At 34.2% G+C, this 21,670-nt stretch overlaps 1 protein-coding gene and 1 pseudogene across 2 annotated transcripts; one reads left to right on the top strand and one right to left on the bottom strand.

Moving 5' to 3' along the window:
* Positions 1-5,168: 5,168 nt before the first annotated feature.
* On the bottom strand, positions 5,169-6,900 carry LOC143615949 (uncharacterized). The gene is made up of 5 exons (XM_077088932.1): positions 6,833-6,900; positions 6,601-6,739; positions 6,395-6,523; positions 5,400-5,490; positions 5,169-5,311 (listed from the first exon to the last, which is right to left on the bottom strand). The coding sequence occupies exons 1-5, from the start codon at positions 6,898-6,900 to the stop codon at positions 5,169-5,171; spliced, it is 570 nt and encodes a 189-aa protein (XP_076945047.1).
* Positions 6,901-9,572: 2,672 nt separating this feature from the next.
* On the top strand, positions 9,573-19,095 carry LOC143615950 (calcineurin-binding protein 1-like; annotated as a pseudogene). The gene is made up of 19 exons (XR_013150571.1): positions 9,573-9,590; positions 11,486-11,560; positions 12,092-12,211; positions 12,316-12,356; positions 12,456-12,667; positions 12,742-14,432; positions 14,598-14,813; positions 14,898-15,336; positions 15,417-15,649; positions 15,747-15,957; positions 16,034-16,189; positions 16,255-16,412; positions 16,476-16,668; positions 16,750-17,072; positions 17,175-17,355; positions 17,461-17,690; positions 17,842-18,499; positions 18,578-18,645; positions 18,722-19,095. The product of XR_013150571.1 is annotated as a calcineurin-binding protein 1-like (transcript).
* Positions 19,096-21,670: the final 2,575 nt, after the last annotated feature.

Here is a 21,670-nt window from a genome sequence, read left to right on the forward strand (position 1 = left end):
ATTCCTAGGAAACTTTTTATTCTTATTTGAACCCTTTTCTATATATATATATATATATATTAAAGTTAAAATATATTTACATATACATATTAGTTATTAAAACATTTTTTTAAATAAATGGGTAAAAGGATCCTTTCGCCCTCAATGCAAATGACCTGATTTAACGAGAAAAAACCAACTTGGTTAGGGCCAATGGACAAACGTTGTTGGATTAGAAAACGTAAAGGATAAAGCATATCAATTTTGAAGATAAAGGACAAAGAATGAAATTTAGTACAAACATAAAGGACAATCTTTGTAATTCTGTTTTAAAAAATATTATATAATTAAAAAGAAGATTGAAACTTTACTGATTTTTAGTGTAATTTTAGGTTTGAAGATAGGAGAAGAAATACGAATGTTCTTTAAACTTTTAATCATCCATGTATCTTTTGTCGACATTCATAAATATAACTAGAAGCATGTGTCATGTTCTGAAACATGCCGGTGTCGACGCGTTACGTTTCGAAGCATACGGGGGACGGCGTGCTTCGACCATATGGCGTGATATGATTGGATCACAAATGTGTCGACTCTAGTTTCAAACACGATGGGGTTGACAGGTTTGTGTTGGACAAAGATAGAATTTGAAATTTGGGGGAAAATAGAATCTCTCTCTAGAAAGAGGATATTTTGGGAATTTTCCATAAATATATATATTATTATAAGCTATTTACTTTTGTCAAACTTTTAAATTAACTTATAAAATAGTCGTTGGTCCTCCGCGCGTTGTGGCAGGGATTTGTATCAATGGCGAAGGCACTCACAACCCACCGGGTTCGCCCAAACCCACTCATTTTTCAGTTTTATATATAGCCTATAGTAAGGAAAGCTATTCAAAAGGAAATCTTTCCAGATGTTTCTTCACTGACTCGTTGGAACAAAGGTATACCTATAAAGATCAGCATATTCACTTGGAGACTTTTGCTTGGTAGACTAGTTGTCACACCCCAAAAACGTTAACCTAGCAGCGGAAGACTTAATTATGCTAATTTGGGCGGTGACAGACGTTCAGCCAATAGTATTCAAGCTCAACATTATATATAAACAAGTTGGACATTTATTAAGAGAAAACGTAAGTTTCATGAATCAGAGTACACAGTTTATCTTAAACATAACACGCCCAACTTTTTGGGATTTAAACTTTTCCCCATTTTCCCACGTCAGCTCCACAAAGCTTTCAACTCATTTACCTGAAAAACACGTTTAAAATATGTAAAGACGAGGTTGGTGAGTTCTCAATTTATAAATCAAATATGTTAGTTCAAAGCGTTTCCTTTGATAAAATATTTACTTAAACAATCACAAAATATTTTCATAAACACCCATTCGTCTTTCACTACGAAGGTAAATTTTTAAATAGGTCATTTCTTTGTCCTTAATGGCACGAAGTCAGCTTTTGTTTTTCATATAGAAAAAGTTACCTCAAAATTAGCTTCCGGCAAATGGAATGACATTAGACCCCTTTCGTTTTATTTACGAAAGTGTCAAAACATAACATTTTAGTCTTCGTTTTATTTATGACAGACTGATAAATCCCTTTCGTTTTAGTTACGAAGTGTCAAAATATAAATTTTCAAAAATATAACATTTTATCTATTAAACAAACTGTGATAGTCATAAACTAACTAAGGATATGACACATGTATGAAAATTAAGTTCATAACCCGACACATACCAAACTCAAAATATTTACCGCCTTTTTAACTAGGTCAACTGGCTAAGTAACAGGGCGTCACCCCGATGGATCTATCTATATTTCTATGCCCTAATCCAATGTTAACGGTTATGATGACACGAAATTTCTACTCATGCCATGTATTTCTACTTATGCCTGGCATTTATACTTATGCCAATTTAATTTGACTAATCACATTACCACATTTGTTAAATGAAATATCATTACCGAAACGCGTTCTTCGGTTCTTCCCCAGAAATATTTATAAATAATTAAAACATTTAAAAAGTGGGGATTGTGAGAAAATCACCTTTACCTCAGCATAAACAACACATATGGTGATACACAATCAGCTGATGCCAAGATTTTAATAACAGTCATCCAATGATACCTGGATTCCTACGTTAAATACAAAGTATATTAGCATATAGCACATATACAAATAGGATTGTATCCCAACTTATCTCGTTTATCCTCATGTGTGTTATTTATTATAATTTTAATAATTAAATTACGAACTTGCATTGTTTAAGAAAATCCTAACTAAATCGAATGTTTCAAAATATCATATAACTTATTTGAACAACTTAATTTCAAATATTCGTTGTAAAACTAATATATGTTTTCGAAACTAAACTTGGATGTTATCTACTAAAAATTATATGTTTATAATAAATTTAATATTCTTTTACTAGTCAATTACCCAAATAAAAATATTTTAGTCCAAACATCGTATATGTGTTTTTATAACATAAATATACACGATATCGTCCAAGTCTCGATTGTACCGTTTTTAACACTCAATTAACTAACGCTTCTTTAAATAATTATTAACAGCATACTCAGTATCCAATTTATTTCCGATAACATTATTTATACTAATCTCTTGTTATCTAACTTTTTAAACACCTAAGGGATAAAACTTATACCTTCTCGCGTGCGGTTCACGCCTATAAATTTGCTCATAACCCACATGCAATGCGATCCGGATACACCAATGCGTTCTTTTTTGCATCACGAACATTTCTCCAGTCTCAGATCATTCGTACGACACCTCAAAACCTACATGCAACTTATTTTAAGAGACTATTTTCGTTATAGAATCTGACCAGTAACTTACAAATCTTATAACTCACCATCCAAAAATCTGATCATCGATTCCTTCGGTGGAATCATAGATATATGTGTTAGGAAGGTTAACGAAAATTTCTGCACGATACGACGGTCAGATCTTTGGGAATCTGCATTTCTTTTTAGTTGCGTTTTCAGAATCCGCTCAGTGAACTGAACACGAAAACGGGTCTTGAAACTCACTTAAACAACTCCAATACTCATCTCCACACAAATGATTATCTATGGGTTATGAGCCCTCTTTTTTAAAATTAAGATGCTCGGACCGTTAGATCTTTAGTTATAGACCGATCTTGCAGACATGCAAAACTAATACAATCTTTCCAGATTTTAAAATATGTTTTTAACAAACTTAAGCTCAAAATTAGGACAAACGGAGCTTACTATCGTGTTCGGGATGGCGAAAAAGGTTTCGGGTAGAGGACGGGCCTCGACCGCCACCGGACCATTGCGCCGAACCACCACCGGCCACCGTCGGACTGTCATCGGCCACCACCTGAATTCTTCTCTCTCTCTCTCCCTCTCCCTCTATCTTTCTTGATTTCAGTTGATATGGATTTTATGAGAAATAAAGTGGAGGGTTTGGCCTTTTGTATATTCGATCTTAACGCGTTTTGCGATCGTGTTTCGGTCTCTCGCTCCTTCAAACCCGCTACTTCAAGTGACGTTATATTTACCAAATATATTTTGTCAAACTACTTATTCTGTTCTCAACTTAATTGTCACGCTAACTTATTATTTCCGCTAATAATATATTGTCAGTCGTTAATCGGTTCGGTTCTGTGTTACTCCGACTTAATAAAACTAGTGTAGTTGTTTTTCTTAAAAACAACACATCCAAACTATGGTCTCTATCTGAGTATTTTATCCAATTAGTGAATCTCAAATGTAATAACAGTTTTTACTTTTACAAACTCGTCGGTACGTGTGCTTTAACGACCGTATTCGAAAAATACTACTTTGCAGTTTCCCGCTTCGTTATAACTCAGAATTGAGTCACGTTTTCGTCTGCGTTCTCGGTTTTCAATCTTCTATTATGTTCAAATATTCACACGTTTAACCGAAAATGTTCGTTTCTTCATAACTTATCATTAAAATTTCTTTATTCGGTCTGACTTCTCACGTGTGTTACAATATATAATATTTTCTTCATTCTTAGCATTAAACAATGCATTTAACTCATGGGTCTTAATTCTCACATAACCCAGTCTAAACATGTCTTAATCTCGACTATGGAATATAATAATTTTTTTCATTTTACCGGGTGTCACACTAGTGACACGGGCTAACCTTTGTAATAAAGACTTCGATGTTCCTTTCATCATGTGCCTGTTTTGTGCTTCCGAAATTAAAATAGTGGATCATCTTTTTGGTATAAAGGCCAGTAGTGGAAGGTATTATATTCACATGCTGGTGGATAATTTGGAAGACTCGAAATAAAAACTATTTTCAATGTTAATGATATGAAGCTGGAACTAATTTTTTATTCGATCACCAATTATTCTTTTTCAATGGATAGTTAGTCGAAGTAGTAAAATTAACTTAACCTGGACCGAGTGGGTTAAAAACCCTCTTCTTTCGGTTTTTTTTTTGTGGGTTAGTTTTTTTCTAACCGACATCTTGATTTATAGATTTTGCAGTTAAAAGAAAAAAAAACTTGCAAACGCATTCTTTTAGGCGAGCAAACCCATTATAATTTAAAAAAAAGAATTTGGACCCATTTGATTATGAAAAATTTAGTTTAATTTTTTTCAGTGATTAACTTGTTTTAAAATATAAAATGTTTTATAAAAATTATGAAAATTACTTAATAAAAATTAAAGATGGGTTAACAAGACAATACCCCGTATAGATTAATATAAAAAGCCCAAAAATACTAATAGAATGAGTATGTAAGCTAACCCAATTAATACTTAATAAAAAATAACTTAAACAAACCCCAAACATAAGTGCCTTAAGCCTTGGTTTCGCGTTTGTTATAATGAAAAGGAATGCTTTTTGAAAGTCACAATTGAAGATATCATGACTCGTTGTCAAAACATTAAAACGCGTACTAAACAACTATAATATGTAATATATGTTTTTTTAAATTAAAACGACTTCGTATTTTATTGAATGTTGACGATAATATGTCGTCGCAGCAGCAGCAGTAAATCATAGGACAAAAGATTTGACACAAACAATATACAAGGCTTTCTTTTTAAATCAAAAGATTCAAATATAATTTAACAAGATCATCAACTTAAGAATTCTAAATGTAATGCTTCTTCTAAACTAATCATATTAAAAGATTCAAAAACAACTTAGCAAGATCATCAAGTCAAGAATTCTTGAAAGTATCTGTACTTTTAATAACCGACGGCAGAAATGAAGGGATGGCAAATGCCACACCCAAACAAACAATGGCCAGGATCACAACCCACCAGGCTTCATGCGGGATACCTAACACTAGTTCATCACAAACTGCCATCAAAATAACCAAAAAACATTGAGCAGGGATAAATACAAGGTGCAATATGGTCAATATATCAGTACATAAGATGAAAGTTACCTATGTTATAAATGACCATTTCCCTCTCCTTTCCGTTAGGTATTGCAACCACCCCTTCTGGGTCAACGGTCAACACGACATATGTTTCACTCTAGAACAAAAAATCATAATCATTGCCATTTTATAAACAAGCATTAGATGTGCCAAAATGGGCAGGTTGGATAACAGGTAGAGTGTGTTGGCCCGTTAACACTTTTCCTATTTTTAGTTATAAATACTAATGTATAAAATAATTATACAAAAACTAAGTTATTTTTACCTAAAATCAACTTAAGAAGTTGAATAACACGTTTTTCAACTCTTAACTCATTTGACCTGTATCTATGGGTTGTAAACAAACCAAACGTTCCGTTTGTAAACCGTTCGTTAACTGTTCGGCAGGAAGTTTGTTATGTCCGTTTATTTAATAAATGAACGAACCTAAATAAACCCTTTTTGTTCATTTAGTTAAACAAACGAACATAAGCACATGTCTCGTTTGTTAACTTATATTCATGAACATCGTTCATTTAATTAGTATATGTTCTTTCATTTACGTTCATTTGTGTTTGTTAGTTTACATTTGTTTTTCATTAATATATTCATTTAAATTTTTTAGACCCAAAATATTGATGTTCACACTACTTTTAGTTGGTTTTAGCTCAATTATGTTCCTTCATCCATGTTCGTTCTTTAAATTCTCATTTATATTATTAACGAACAAACACAAACACATTACTTTCTTAACGAACGAAGACAAACCAGAAAACCCCATTCGTTTAAGGATCCGCTAGATCCTCTGTTCAGTTAAATTTAAACGAAAGAACACGAACATGCCCTCGTTCATGTTCGTTTAAAGGTCTACGCATCAATTTTAAAAAAGATTTTAATATTTCACCCCATTCAACCTATTAAGAGATAGAAATGAACCTGTATCAACCTATTTTCAACTAAATGATTTGAAATCACTAGCTTTAAAAGCAATAAAAAAACTTAAAGCTAGTCAAACCTCAAACCTGGTCATTTTGCAAGTCTGCATCATCATACTTGAAAATCAACTTTTCAGTGTTTAGTAATTTTCTATGATGTTTTAGCAATAAATCCGGGTGTCCTCTCTTCAGTTGTAATGAAAAGCTAGCGGGTATCTGGTATAAAATCTATTAAGATTAGTCTAATTGCAATGCACACAAACACATAAAAAAATGATGTTTATTGTACCTACAGAAGCAGGATATGATATCTTGACTTCATACCACGTCTTCGGTGTTAGCCCTTGAAGTTGGTAGATTCGCGACCCGCTTTGTAATGGCATAGTTTCCTTTTTTAGTTCCTCACCAACATTCAAAATGTTTCCATACGCCCTGTAACGTATGCACCATAAAAACAAGAAATATAAGAAACCGTCTATGTATCATTAGAGATTAGCGTTGGAAAACGTAGGCATAAGAAAGTACCTGCCTATGACTTGTAGTGTAATCAAGCAAAGCAGAAAGCAATAATCTTGAGGACTTGCACGCGCCATTCTAGCAGTAGCCTTTGAGTTGCTTGGAAGCCAAGTTAATGATTCTACTGCATTCAAATTTGTATGCTTTCAACTCAAATCCAATTCATTGTCCACGTCAGTGATTCTAAAATAAATAAATCCAACAGGCTGTCACGTCGGCTTTTTGTTAATTTTAACAACTTTGAGCATTGAGAAGACGACTGATTTCAATTATCTAACAGAAAAACCGAAACTTTACTTGCCAAACTCCTAAATTAAAAGAAAATACAGTCACCAGCTTATTTTTTGGTAATTACTTTTATGAACATCTTTTGTATATTTTACTTAACAAAGAGAGAAATGGAAATAGTGATACATGTTTGGGATGAAAATTACCATTTTACCCTATGATAACCTGTTAACTTGGTTTATTTATTATCATGAGTAGCAAAAAGTATAATAAGATAATCATCATCATCATCATCATACTCAGTATATCCCACCAATAGCAAAGTATGGTAGGGTCTGAGGAGGGTAAGATGTAGACAGCCTTACCTCTACCCCGTAGGAATAGAGAGGCTGCTTCCGGTGAGACCCCCGGCTCGATAGTAGTTTTGCATCAAACCTTGGACATAAGGCACATAACACTCAACCATCGGCACACCGGTCGATCGGTGCATGTACCCTTGTCTTTCGGCTATCAACGCCACCACACGATGCCTGGTTAACCTTCCACGTTATTTTCACGAGATTAGTAAAATAACTGCAATTTTACTTTTGCCCACCCGAGGGTTCGCACATTATATGCACGCACCGCAAGCAGGGCGTTATAATAAGATAAGAAACAATCAAATTACGAGTGTGAGCAATTAATAACAAATTAAGGGGTGTTTTGAACATCATTCAGAAGTTGGAATTAAAACAAAAATGTGTAAAATTAGTTATACAGCAGTAGACATGACATAATGATAACAGTAAGTAGTATAGCATTAATAAGTAGTAATTTATCATAAGAATTAAGTAATTGACAGGACTATACAGACCCACAACAGGAATCTAACGAATTTAAAAGAAGAAATCAGTGAAATTGAACCATACCTCGGATGAATACGAATTAAAGATTCGTTATTGCTCGCCGTTGGATCAAGAGGAGACGATGAAGATGTAGAAGAGGGTACTTGAGTTGAGATTAGTTTATGCAAGCGAATTGAAAAAATAATTAAAGAAAATACAAATATAACTAAAAGAATTATACTTTTAATTTTAAAATAATATAAACCGTCTAAGAGGGGTTGGATGGTTTAAAAACCATAACTTGCAACCACCAATCACGGCGTGCCATCTCACCCATCACTTTTCATCACTAGTGATTGAATTTTGGTGGGGTGATGACGTGATGGAATTTTTTTTTTATTTTTTTATTTTTTTACAATAAATACTAAAACAATGTTAAATTAAATAAAAAATAAAACAAGATTAAATAAATATTACAAAGATAAATAAATTAAAAAAACCGACAAAAAAAAACCTACGGCGCTTCCCAGCCCCACTTCTCGCATAGCTTGCGTTTGCGTTGAAGTATGATCAATCTAAAGGGTTCGTTAAGATGTTCATGCGGTTGTACGATGAATGTTAAATCGGCGTTTTTTTTTGTTTTCATTCAAATGGTTGATATACGCCTCGTCACGTTTTAATTTTGAAGCAAGAGCTAGTTGCTTTCGCTCCTTCGTCTCGACCATTTCCGCCAACTTAGCCGACTTGTATTCGTTGAAGTCCTCGGCCACCGTTTCCTTTCCTAATCTTGACGATTCCCCACTATTTTTGCGATGCGGCCGTGTGGGTGTGGGTGTGTCTTCGTCGGGATCATCTCCGGGTTGATCGTTCATGTTCGGCGTGTTGCTTGACAAGCCGTCGGTAGACGTTGTGTAGTTCCCGGAATCGGAAGTTTTTGATATTTTTGAAGAAGATCCTTTTTTCCTTGGAGCCGTCGGTCCGTCCATGTCGACCACGGGAACCGGTTCCCACTTCGGGTGGTGTCTCGCAATCTCCCACGCATCCAAGTGGGGAAAAGATTTATATCGGAAAATCTTGATATAATTGCTCAAGGCGTTCTTTATGATAGTCGTCTCGCTCGCTCCGCTTTGTGGATCTCGGCTCTACAAAACATTTCGAAAAATATATATATATCAAAATTGTAAAAATAAAGCAATAAATTATAAAAAAAATTAACTAATAGATTTAAAAAAATAATTACCAATTGGATGTAGCAAGCATTAAATTTTGACATTTTTCTATTCAAATCTCCCCACTTGGAAGTCATTTTATCCATGTTTCGATCGGTTGCACCGGGAAGTTTTTCGAAATGTGCAATAACACGTCTCCATAACAACTCTCGTTTTTGTTGGTTTCCGTGTTTTTTTGTTTCGGAGGCGTGTGAATAAGCCTTGGTCAAGGCGACCTCCTCCGTGGACGACCAAGGTCTACGGACGATGGCATCCTCCTCCGCGGGTTCATCTTCATCCACATCGTCGTCTTCATCACGAAAAGCACGTGCAAATTGATGTATAACATTGTTATCCTCTAAAGGATCGACGGACGTTTGTGACGGTTGATATTGAAACGTTTCAAAAGGATTATTTTGAAATATTTGGCTAGAAAAAGGTGGAATAAACGGTTGGTTTTGATACGGTGTCGATGAAACGGTGAATTAAATGTTTGAGATTGAAATGGTTGGTTTTGGAACGGTTGTGGTTGAAAAGGTTGTTGTTGGAATGGTTGGGTTATGTCGGGTTCATCTTGTAATCGGAATCTCGCCGGCTCACCAAGATTTTGTCGAACCTTTGGTCGGGATTGGGTTTTCTTTGAACCCGAGCCACGTTTCTTTGAACCCTCCATTTGTGTGATGTTAGAATGTTGTTTGTAGTAGAGGATTTGAGTTGGATTTGAAGATGGATTTGATTATATTTATATAGGTTAATTAAGTTTTTTTTTTTATTTTTTTTATCTCCTCTCAATGGTAACAAAGTTTTCCAACGGTTGAATTAAGTGCGTGATGGCCATCACGGCCGGCCCCCTATCACGCGTGATGGGAGGACCGGCGGCGGTGTTCCCATGACCATCACGCGTGATGGCCTCCTATAACGGACCACCCCCACTGGCCTAATAATACATCGTGATTGTCTTGGTGGGGGTGTTTATTGAGGTTTCCACATAGAGAGGCTATTTAAATGATACATTTTCCTAGTATATCCCTTATAAGATTAGGAATGTTGATTGTTTAAAAAAAAGGAGAAACAAAAAACTTATCATTGGTTATTTAATCATCTCATCTTCTAAGATTAAGAAATAAATGAAAACCGACACGTTAGTATTAGTTAACTTTGAAACCTATAATAACCAAGTTTTATGAATTGTCATTCAACTCTTAAACTATAAAAATACCTTGCCAATGGTTATGTAATCATGTCATATTTTAAGTGATTTTTCTATAAAAAAACTTTAGCTAATTATAATGAAACAGTTAAGAAACTTGGTTACTATTAAGTGAATTATCTTCTTCATTCTCGTTCCTATTTCTATGTACACATTCAGATTTAAATGAGATCAACAAATAACACTCATCTGCCCTACTCTAAATCAGTAGGATACCGTTCAATATGTAAGAACAAACGCACAAATAAGAGTGACGATGAAAACAAGAGGAAAGTAAACTGAAGTAGGGTTTGCTAGCATCAAGTTTCTTTTACATTCTATAACTTCACTTGAGTCCTCCTACTTTATCGGCTTCTATATCCAACCTTTAGGGGGTGTTTGGCCTAGCTTTTATATTTTGACTTATGCTTATATTTTAAAGTAGCTTATAACTTATTTTCTATTATTTGATAAGCTCTTTTTAAGTGTTTGAATTAGCTTATATTATACAAGTTGATAATAAGTTGTTAAATCCACCATTCTTAAATTTGTTACAGTAACAAGTTGCTTTAATAATTATTAATCCACCACCATTTGAGGGAAAATAAGTAACTTATAGCCTTACACAAATAAACTTTTCAAATAAGCTAAAAAACCATATTTAAGTAAGCTTTTTCAGATTAGCTTATATGAGCTTATAAGCATAAGCTTAAAAAGCTAAATCAAACACCAAATTAAGCTTATTTTGTAAAAAAAAAAAAAACGCTATAAGCTTGATTAAAAAAGCTATGCCAAACACCCCCTTAACGAACCGTCGCCAACAGTAAAAGCCCACATACTTTACGCTCGTCCTAACTTTTAAGTTTTAACTCCTCCAAATTATCAACCTAGACTCCAACATCAGAATTTACAAACATAAAACTTTTAATAAAGTATAAACACACAATACTAAATTAGTATAGGGACATAACTTGTAAATATAAAAAAGACAAAAGTGAACAAACATTAGAGAGAAGAGAGAGCAAAAAAAACAAGCGTGTGTGATTGAACACTCGCACATACCCGCCTAAATAATAATAATAATAATAATCGGTGAGAAATTGATTCATCGAACACCATGGTACTCTCTTCTTCAACCTCCTCCTCATATTATTATTCAATTCTCTTCAAATTCGTTACTAATTTCATTACTTAATTAATTCTCGATGTTCAGTTCTCAATTGCAGCAATTAACGATACAGACTCCAAGGACCCCTGGGAACCACTTGCCCCAACTAAAGAAGCTCAAGTAAACCCTAATTTCACATATTTATTAATATACACGTTAATGTATTTCTACATACATATTGTTTTTTATACACTGATACTATTTGTTCATAGATTTTAGGGTTTATGTTGCTGAATTGTTTATTTTGTTCGTGTTTATATAAGCATTGACTGATTACTGCTAACAATATGTATGTTTGCATTAAACTGAAGCAAGAAATGATGTTATATTATTTGTTTGTTTGTTTATCATATTTGTTTACAAAGGCAAACCCTAATTTTTCATATCTGTTTATATACATGGAGGTTATTGTACATACACATTATTTTTTATGGAATTGTTGTTTGTGATATCGGGAAACCCTAGATCTATGTGTTTTTATGATGTAGATTTTAGGGTTTATGTTGCTGAATTGGTTATTTTGTTTATGTCTTTGTTAGCATTGACTGATTACTTGCGATAGACTGGAGGTGTGATATTGTTTGTTTATCTAGAATTACTCGTTTGCGATTGATTTGAGTTTATGTCATTCTGAGCATTCTGTGACACCAGGAGTTTCGTCTTTCACAAATCTATCAAGAAGGGCTTTTGAAGCTGCAGGCTAAGGAATATGATAAGGCTCGTGAACTTTTGGAAAGCGTGTTAAAAGATCCCCTTCTTCCAAACGGCCAGGTCAAAATTGATTTTGAGAATCTTATAACTTGATAACTTTATCAGCATGATAATAATGCTACTTACTTTCTGCTATTGATTTCTTAAAAGAAAATTCATTCCAGGTCGATGATGGTGGAAGTGATGGCCATCTGCTGCAACTTAGGTTAGCTCACTTCTGAGTTTGCTTTGTTCCCTTTTGTGATTTGATTGGTAAGATTCATCAAACGTCTGTCTTACCGGTGTGTATGTGTTTTATTCACAGGTTTCTAACACTGAAAAATCTTGCTACTGTATTTCTTCAACAAGGTCCAACCCATTATGAAAGTGCACTGCAATGCTATCTTCAAGCTGTAGATATAGATTCCAAAGATTCTGTTGTATGGAATCAGTTGGGAACATTGTCTTGCTCGATGGGCTTGCAAAGCATCTCTCGTTGGGCATTTGAACAAGGGCTTTTATGTAGTCCCAACAACTGTAAGTGTTATATAGTTTTCACATATTATTTGCAAGACTTTTTTGTTTAATACGTTTATGGTTGATGCATTTAGGGAATTGCATGGAGAAACTTCTAGAAGTTCTTATCGCTATTGGTGATGAGGTTGCATGTCTTTCGGTTTCCCAGTTAATTCTAAGGCATTGGCCTTCACATTCTCGTGCATTACGTGTCAAACAAGTAATTGAAGAATCTGAACCAACTCCTTTTGCTCCAAGAGGTATAGACAAATTGGAACCGCATCATGTTCGACTCAAATTTCTAGACAAACGGAAAGCAACAAGTGACGACCTGAATGACAGTAGTGCCAAAAGGTTAAATCAGGATAGAACATTACATCTTCCAGAAGCTTCTTGGACAGCACTAGCCATTGAGCTATTAGAGATCTTGATGCCATTGAATGAAAATAACCCTAATAAAGAAGCACATGAATCGTACAGATCTGCAGATGTTAGATTGATCATACATCTGCCTTCTAGTTCAGACAATGTTGTTAAAAAACAAAAGGTGAATAATAATATAGAGAACGAGGCTGCTGAGCATACTAACACAGAAACCATTTTAGATGAACCACATCAAGAAAGACGAAGCAGTCGGCTTAGAAGCAGGAAACCTGATAAGGAAGAAACAGATATTACGGCCCCTAAGGATCTAGTCAAACTTGTTCCTCAGTTTCTGGAACCATTTATCATGGTTGCAGAAAGTACAGAATCCTCTGAGATTATGACTGGTACCCAAAGTAATGAGGCGGTTGATGTTGCTAGGTTTGTGTATGAAATATCAAATAATCGTGGTGCGTATCATATTGGCCACTTGCTCTTAGAGGAAATTGCATGTAGAGGAGTTTCACATCGAGACGCATTTGCAAAGTTTTTAGAGTTAGAAGTTTTTTTAAGGAATTCAGGGGAGACTAGGACCCCTGAATGCAGTCTTTTTCTTGCTGAGCTGGCTTATGACTTTGGGATACAATCATCACCCATGTCAGCATCGGATGATTTCATGTCAATGGCATCTTATCATCTTTGTAAAGTCATAGAATCTGTAGCTTTAGATTACCCAACTGATGGTTCGTCAATTGGTTCTCTGTTGGACAATAAACGGGCCTTTTGGGCCCGATTTTTCTGGCTAAGTGGAAAGTTTTCGATTTTTAATGGTGATAAGGAAAAATCGCAGAGAGAGTTTGGTGTTTTATTGGCATTATTTACATCCCATGAAAAGGAACAGAATATTCTTGGTTCTATCAGTCTCCCACATTTGAAGGTGTTGAATGAGCTGACTGTTGATTTGGTTCTGCATGAAATTAACTTGTTAGAGGTTGATTTTTTGATGAAAAACACAGTAAATGACATGATTGAAAAAGACATGTACTCAGAGTGCATTAGCTTGCTTTATCCTCTTCTGTTTCCGAAAGTTGATAGTAATGTTTCAGTTCCCTCTGTTCTTAATAAAGATGGTGATGAACTTGCTTCAACTGAATTGTCTGCACTCAATGTTATAATCAAAGCATGCGAGAAATCCAAGACAGCAGATCCAAATATTTACTTAAAATGCCACCAGCAGAAACTTAGACATCTCATGGCTGCGATTGGAATGGAAGAGCGTTTTGGGTCCTGCAAATCGACTAAGAAAACTGAATCAAATGAAACGTTAACCACAGGGTTGCATCCCCTTTTATCTGAAGAAATTAAGGCAATTTCCCAATGTACCCTTGAGCTGAAGAACTCCACCAGTCCTTGTGGAAGTATTGTAAGTTGAATGTTTTTGAGTGCTAAACTAACTTCTTAAGTTTGTAGATGAACTCCTTTGTGTAATAAAGATCTTTAAAGGGATTCAGTCTGTTCAAATTTGTTCACTTCCTTTTTGTGTCAAGATTCATAAACAATTTTGTATACCTTTGGTGTTTGTTCACAGAATGGTTCTGTTGTTCCTATGAAAATCATTGGTGATATTCAATCTTTGCTGCTAGCAGTTATGTGTCATATAACTCGCATATGTTTTTCTAAGAAAACCTTAGGAGTGGATGATCAGAATGATAAAGAAAGAATGGAAAAAGGCTGTTTTGTAGATACTGCAATTGCATTTTTCAGACTTCAACACTTAAATCCAAATGTTCCTGTGAAAACTCAAGTATGCTTCACATATCTTACTCCAAATGAAATTGATCAACTCGCATATGTATATATATTTTTTGACATATTTTTACCTTTTCAGGTTGAATTAATAATTGCAATTCACGATATGCTTGCTGAGTCTCTGTTGTGCAAGTGGCGATGGGGAGGAAGAAGGATCATTTCTTAAACTAGCAATAAAGCATCTTTTATATTTAGACATGAAGCTTAAGTCGACCTCTGTAAACCCTAAGTGTGATGACCAAGTTTCCCAAGAAGGTGATTCAAATGAAGAAACAAGCAATCTGTTTCTTGAATCTGGAAAACAACTAACTGAAGAGGAAAAAGAAGATCTTGAGATCGAAATAGACACTGCTTTAGATCAATGTTTCTTTTGTTTGTACGGTTTGCATCTTAGATCTGATTCATCGTATGAAGATGATCTATCCGTGCACAAAAACACAAGCCATGGAGATTATCAAACAAAAGAACAATGTGCAGATGTTTTCCAGTATATTCTTCCATATGCTAAGGCTTCATCTGTAAGTTTCTCATATATCATGATCACTTCCTTTTTAAATGGTTTTTATAGAATCTATTTACACAATATTTATATATTCAGAGAACTGGATTGGTTAAACTGCGAAGAGTACTAAGAGCGATACGCAAACATTTTCCTCAACCACCTGATTATATGCTGGATGGAAACCCTATAGAAAAATTCTTAGACGACCCAGATTTATGTGAGAATAAATTGTCGGAAGAGGCTGGATCCGATGGATTTCGTGATGCTATAATGAAATTCATATATCAAGACAATGCAGTTCTCAAACAGCAGCCCACAACTATAGAGAGGTATATGTTTTTATATATATATATATATATACAAACTCCAGCTTTATATTAATAATAATTTGTTATATCATGCTATACTGAAAACCTGGGATTGTAGCTCTGAACCGTATATGGATGTGTATCGCAACTTGTATCATCTTCTTGCACAGTCAGAGGAAATGAGTGCAACTGATAAATGGGCTGGTTTTGTGCTCACTAAAGAAGGTGAAGAGTTTGTGCAACAAACTGCAACACTTTTTAAATATGATTTGCTATTTAACCCTTCGCGTCTTGAGAGTTGGCAAAGCCTTGCCACCATTTATGATGAGGTAAAGTCATAATATGATCTTAAAACATATCTGGTTAATAAATTTTGTAAATTTTTCTTAAAGATTTATTTTGCAGGAAGTGGACTTGTTGCTGAATGATGGCAGTAAGCAGATAAATGTCACAGGCTGGAGAAAGAATGCAACTTTTGCTCAAAGAGTTGATACAAGTCGAAGGAGGAGTAGACGGTGTTTGTTAATGAACCTGGCTTTAGCAAAAACAGCAATCCAAAAGGTTAGGTTTTATTATTTCAATGTTATTAAAATTATGATTTTTTAAACTGTTTTAGATGATTTCAGGGGGAGATTCATGATTTATTAGCGCTGGTGTATTATGATGGTGTTCAGAATGTGGTGCCAATTTATGACCAGAGATTGAACTTACCAGTAAAAGATGCCGAGTGGACAACGTTTTGTCAGAATTCTATGAAGCATTTTGAGAAGGCTTTTGCTCAGAGGTACTGCTATTTTAAAATCTGATATTTTAATTTACAATGTTAACATTCTTTTTTTGTTAGCAGGGAAGATTGGTCTTATGTCTATTACTTAGGGAAACTTAGTGAAAAGCTTAAACATTCATGCGAGACATCATTTGCATATTATGAAAAAGCTATTGCTTTGAATCCATCAGCTGTAGATCCGTTCTATAGAATGCATGCTTCACGTTTGAAGTTACTTCGGTCATGTGACAAAAATGATAAGGAAGCCTTAAAGGTTCTATTCCCTTTTCCATCATTTGTTATCATTAAGTTTAAATTTTAATCACACAGTCATGCATTGCTCTTTGTTTCTCAGATTGCTGCAACGCATGCTTTTAGCCAATCAACAAAGGAAACGGTTATGAACATTCTTGATCAAACCAATTGTGATACATCAGATTCAGGAGATACGTGGCTCATGCTTTACAATGATTGTCTTTCTGCTTTGCAAATATGTGTTGAAGGAGACCTCAAACATTTTCACAAAGCTAGATATATGCTTGCTCAAGGGTTTTACAACAAAGGTGAAACCGGGGATTTAGAAAAGGCAAAAGATGAACTTTCTTTTTGCTTTAAGTCGTCCCGCTCTTCTTTTACAGTTAACATGTGGGAAATTGATAGTATGGAGAAAAAGGGAAGGTAAAAATACATAACTTTTTATTGTATCTCAAAAAGGCTATATTTTATATATGATGTATCTGTTAGATGTATGTATTCAATTTCACTTTTTATGGATTTCAGGCGCAAAACACCTGGCACGAGTGGGAATAAGCGCGTTCTTGAAGTTAATTTGGCAGAAAGTTCACGTAAGTTTATAACTTGCATTAGGAAGTATATTTTATTTTATCTGAAACTTTTGGAAGAGAGCGGGGATGTATCAACACTTGAACGGGCTTACATTTCTATTCGAACAGATAAACGGGTAATATTTTTGGAGCATTTCACTAAAATGAAGCATTTTGCTAGTTAGAATTCAAAATCATTTTGTTTTACTAAACGATTTGTACTGGATCATCTATAAATGCAGTTCTCATTATGCCTTGAAGATCTTGTTCCTATAGCTCTTGGGAGGTACATCAAAGCCATCGTATCCTCCATTAATCAAATTGAGATTGGCAGAAACACTGAAAGCACTGCTTTAGAGCATCTTCTGGAGAAAATGTTCTCTTTATACATGGAGCAGATGAATTTATGGTCAGATATATGCAGTTTGCCTGAAATCAAGTGCCCAGAGTTATCTGAAAGCAGCTTATTTGGGTAAATATCTCTAAATCAAGTGACCTGTTTTCTTTTTAGCTATTCTTTCTGTTTGACCTGTTAGTGATTTGATAATCTGAATGGGCCCATTCACAAGTAAACATGTCAAATCTGTGACTTCTACATGATACATGTCTTATTGCTTGTGCAGGTACCTTTTCAAGTATATCCAAATACTTGAGACCAATTGTAAGTTAGAAGCGCTAGAGGGAATAAACGAGAAGATGAGAAAGCGGTTAAAAAACCCCAAGTTGTCGAATAGCAACTGTGCAAAAGTTCATAAGTATGTTTCAATGGCTTGGTGCAGAAGTCTTGTTATCAGTATGGCATCAATAACACCACTAAATTCTAGATTTTCAACAGAAGCCCAACCGTTAGATGGCAGTTCTGTAAATTCTCAACTACTTTGCATCGATCTACATGCAGACGAATTATGGAAGCCATCATTTGATGATGCAGACCATTTGAAAGTTCTAGAAACTAAATGGAGTTCTTTGGTGTCAAAGATTAAGGATGTTGTAATTAAAAGACACTCAGATGAGAATCTGGAAGATGCTACTATGTTACTTAGATCCTGTTACAATTTCTATAGGGATTCCAGTTCTGCATTGCGGCCATCTTGTCTACGTCTGTATGTCGTGCCATGTCAGCAGTCAACAGAAGGAAATGTTCAGTCAAATGTGCATGCGGTTGACATTGTTGAACCGAGTACTTCAAAGAAGCTTCTGTTGTGGGCTTATACATTGTTGCATGGACGATGCTTCACAAATGTAGCAGTGATTATTAAGCACTGTGAAGAGACCGTAAAGGTAAGTCAAAGTGCATTGTTTTAATGGCGGTTATACTGTCGCTTGTTCAGCAAGTAATCTTTCGTTTCTTCACTGCAGTCAAAGATGAAGAAGAGTGGTGGAATTTTATCTACACCTCCAACTCCCAGCATGCACTCTGTTATTGCTTCTCCAACAAGTAAAACCTTCAAAATCATATCGATCAAAAACTTAGCTTTAATTTTATTAAAACAAAATTAACATATGCGTGTCAACTGTAGGCAAAGAGGTGGTTGGAACAGCAAGCGGAAAAGAAACTACTTCATCTAATGTGGACCCTACTTCTGTCACTGAAACTAAAAGTCAAGAAAGCTTGTCCTCTAAGGCTGAAACCGGGACTAGTTGTGACGAGGCGTCTGCTTCATTGCAAGAACCCGAGCCTGTGACACGTGCTACTTCAGTTGACTGCGGGTCAAACTTGCAGTCAACTGAGGATAATGTTGGTGAAAACAGCAAAGTTTCATCAACACTACCACTTCTAATTCATTGCAACAGTGGTGATGCAGCAACAGGCAATTCAGATGAGCCACAAGCAGCAGAAAAAGCAGATTGTCCAAATTGATGTTTGCAAGAAATGAAGAGAATCGGTAGTATTTGTTTGTATCATGTGTTGTATGAGAACGTTGTTTTTTAATTTTTGTTTCTACGATTGAAGTGTAGGGTGTAAGAAGAGATGTATATTAGATTATTAGATGTTAGAAATTTGTTTGTTTTTAGATGATGGGAAGTAATGTTTTGAGAATGAAAGTATCAAAGTAGGTTGTTTGGTTATAGTTTGGATCAGAATGCTTCATTTTCACTGAAATAGAAATCTTATCAAACATGGGTTTTTTTAAAAACATTTGAATGACAAAATTTGCTTCTGAAATATTTTAAAATGTGCATTTTTGGTTGCTTTAAATGTTTTTTTTTTGGCACTTGTGACTAGTGGTCAAATTTGGACTTTTGTAGTAATCAAATTCTTCCAGCTTGCACTAGAACCGGCTATTGAAATAAGGGTATCTAGTCAAATCCCATAGGAGCATATGCTTAACGTCTACATTAGAACAAATTAATAAGTATATGTAAAAGAAATATGACTATAAGTCTTTTTTTGGATTAAACAAAATGAAAATAAAATAAAATAAAATAAATTAACATATTTAAGAATTGGCATTCCTAACATCCAAAATGATGCGCAACTGTGATGCAATTGCGGAATTAGAAATTCCCATCTATGGGCACAATATGGCTATCTATTTTACATTTCATTTAGTTGCACTACCATTAACAAATTAAGAGGTCAATCTATAAGATTAATTTTATTCACAACCCAATCCTATTCAATTTTTCAATAAAAAACTAATTTCTTTCTCTTCTATCTACATAACCCAACCTAACTTAACTTTACACTTTTATTCACAACCCAACCCAAACCAATTTTTTATTTACATATATCTTATTTATATTTTAACTTATTCTATAAAATTTATTGTAAATAATAATTGCGTTTATTTCTTTTGAACAAATACTATTTTGAGTATAAAATATATTAAAATTAGAAAAAAAAGTTAAAATAAACATATTGTTAGAAAGTATTCCATAAAATAAAATTTATATACTTGAAAGTACTTATGTTTAAATAAACTAAACGTTTATTTCTAATTAAAAAATACATATTTATGAAAATTTTAATAAAATTTATATCAAAATGTTTAAGAAAAAATTAAACAAGATTATATTTTTAGATTTTTTTTAAAAAGTTAAATAATATAAGTTATTAAAAGAAATCAAAATATATGTAAAATTAGTTCTTTAGATTTAAAAAGAAAAAGAAAATTAAATAATAGACCACTAATTAATTGCCATGTTGGCAATGAATTGAAAATGATTGGGTTGTGACCCAGATTGTCTTCACAACCAGGTCGTGAGATTATAAAGATTTATATTATTTTGTCATTTAGTGAACAACCCAGCCTAAAGGTTGGTGATAAAGATGATATAAGAAAGCTACAACGTTGGAAATCCAAATTTTAATCCACCAAATGAGCAAGGACTCCCTCTAATAGTTTTATCATGGTCTAATGAATTTTAATCATGGTGATTATATAGAAACTCATAAGTCACCAAATTTTTGTTGTCCGTTTACCTGCCTTTCTGTTGTAGTTGGATCATTTTGTTTAACATAAAATTCTTGAATGCACCTTATGAATGGTACTTTGCTAAATTTGCTCTTGTTACGTATGTAAAGATCAATATCTTACATGATGATTTGTATTTAGTGCACATTATGATCCTTTGGATAAGAGGGGAAGGGGCCCCATTTGATAAGGATGTATGGTTTTTAAACCACGTGGTAACGCCACCCCACTTTATGTAGGTAAGGTGCATGGCTTCATATTTATATGGCAAATGTTTGCCACACAAAATTGATTTATGTTGACCATTGAATAATTAAAATGAATTAATAAAGTTCTAGGGTACTTGTGAGTAAGTGTTGCCAGTAACTTTGTGGTTTGTGGGTAATTAAGGGTAGAAATGAGGAGGCAGTAAATGATTGACTGGTGCATGGGTAATACCTATGAGTGCCCCTTCCCCTCACACATATATAGACATGTATTAATATAATCACATTATTTGGATGTTAAACACATATATTAGTATTATACAGTATAATGATTATCTCTCGACTCTCATTACAAATTTTAATGATTTTATCCCAAGATTGGAGCTACAATACACGAAAGTAAGACTTTGGCTTCAGTCTCAAAAACTCAAATTAGAAAAATCAAAATCTCACTTGAAAATTCAATCCACCTACAATAAAAACGTAGCTGACTCGGACTTATTTAACCTTTTTTTATTTGTAACGACAGATTTCAACAAAAAGAGGTCAACCAACTCGTAATGAACCAATAACAACAAGCAAAGAAAAAAAAAATTACAAATCGAATTTTTTCCATCCATCCCAATCTAACTCCAAGCTCTTCCCTCTATTTTTTATCTATAGAATAATCTTTTCGATCTTAATGGGAGCTTTAGAGAAAATGAAGTTGTGGGCATGCCCTATGCTCTGATAGACAACCAACACTATCACGGCCGTCTACAAGAACTGTAAAAAAAAAAAAGGGGGGGCCGAAGGAGAAAAAACTTTTAGGCCTTAAGTAAAAGGGT

The sequence above is a fragment of the Bidens hawaiensis genome, unplaced genomic scaffold, assembly GCF_021521415.1.
Source record: "Bidens hawaiensis isolate Kalapana, Puna unplaced genomic scaffold, B.hawaiensis_p1.1 tig00044892_1, whole genome shotgun sequence".
NCBI lineage: Eukaryota > Viridiplantae > Streptophyta > Magnoliopsida > Asterales > Asteraceae > Bidens > Bidens hawaiensis.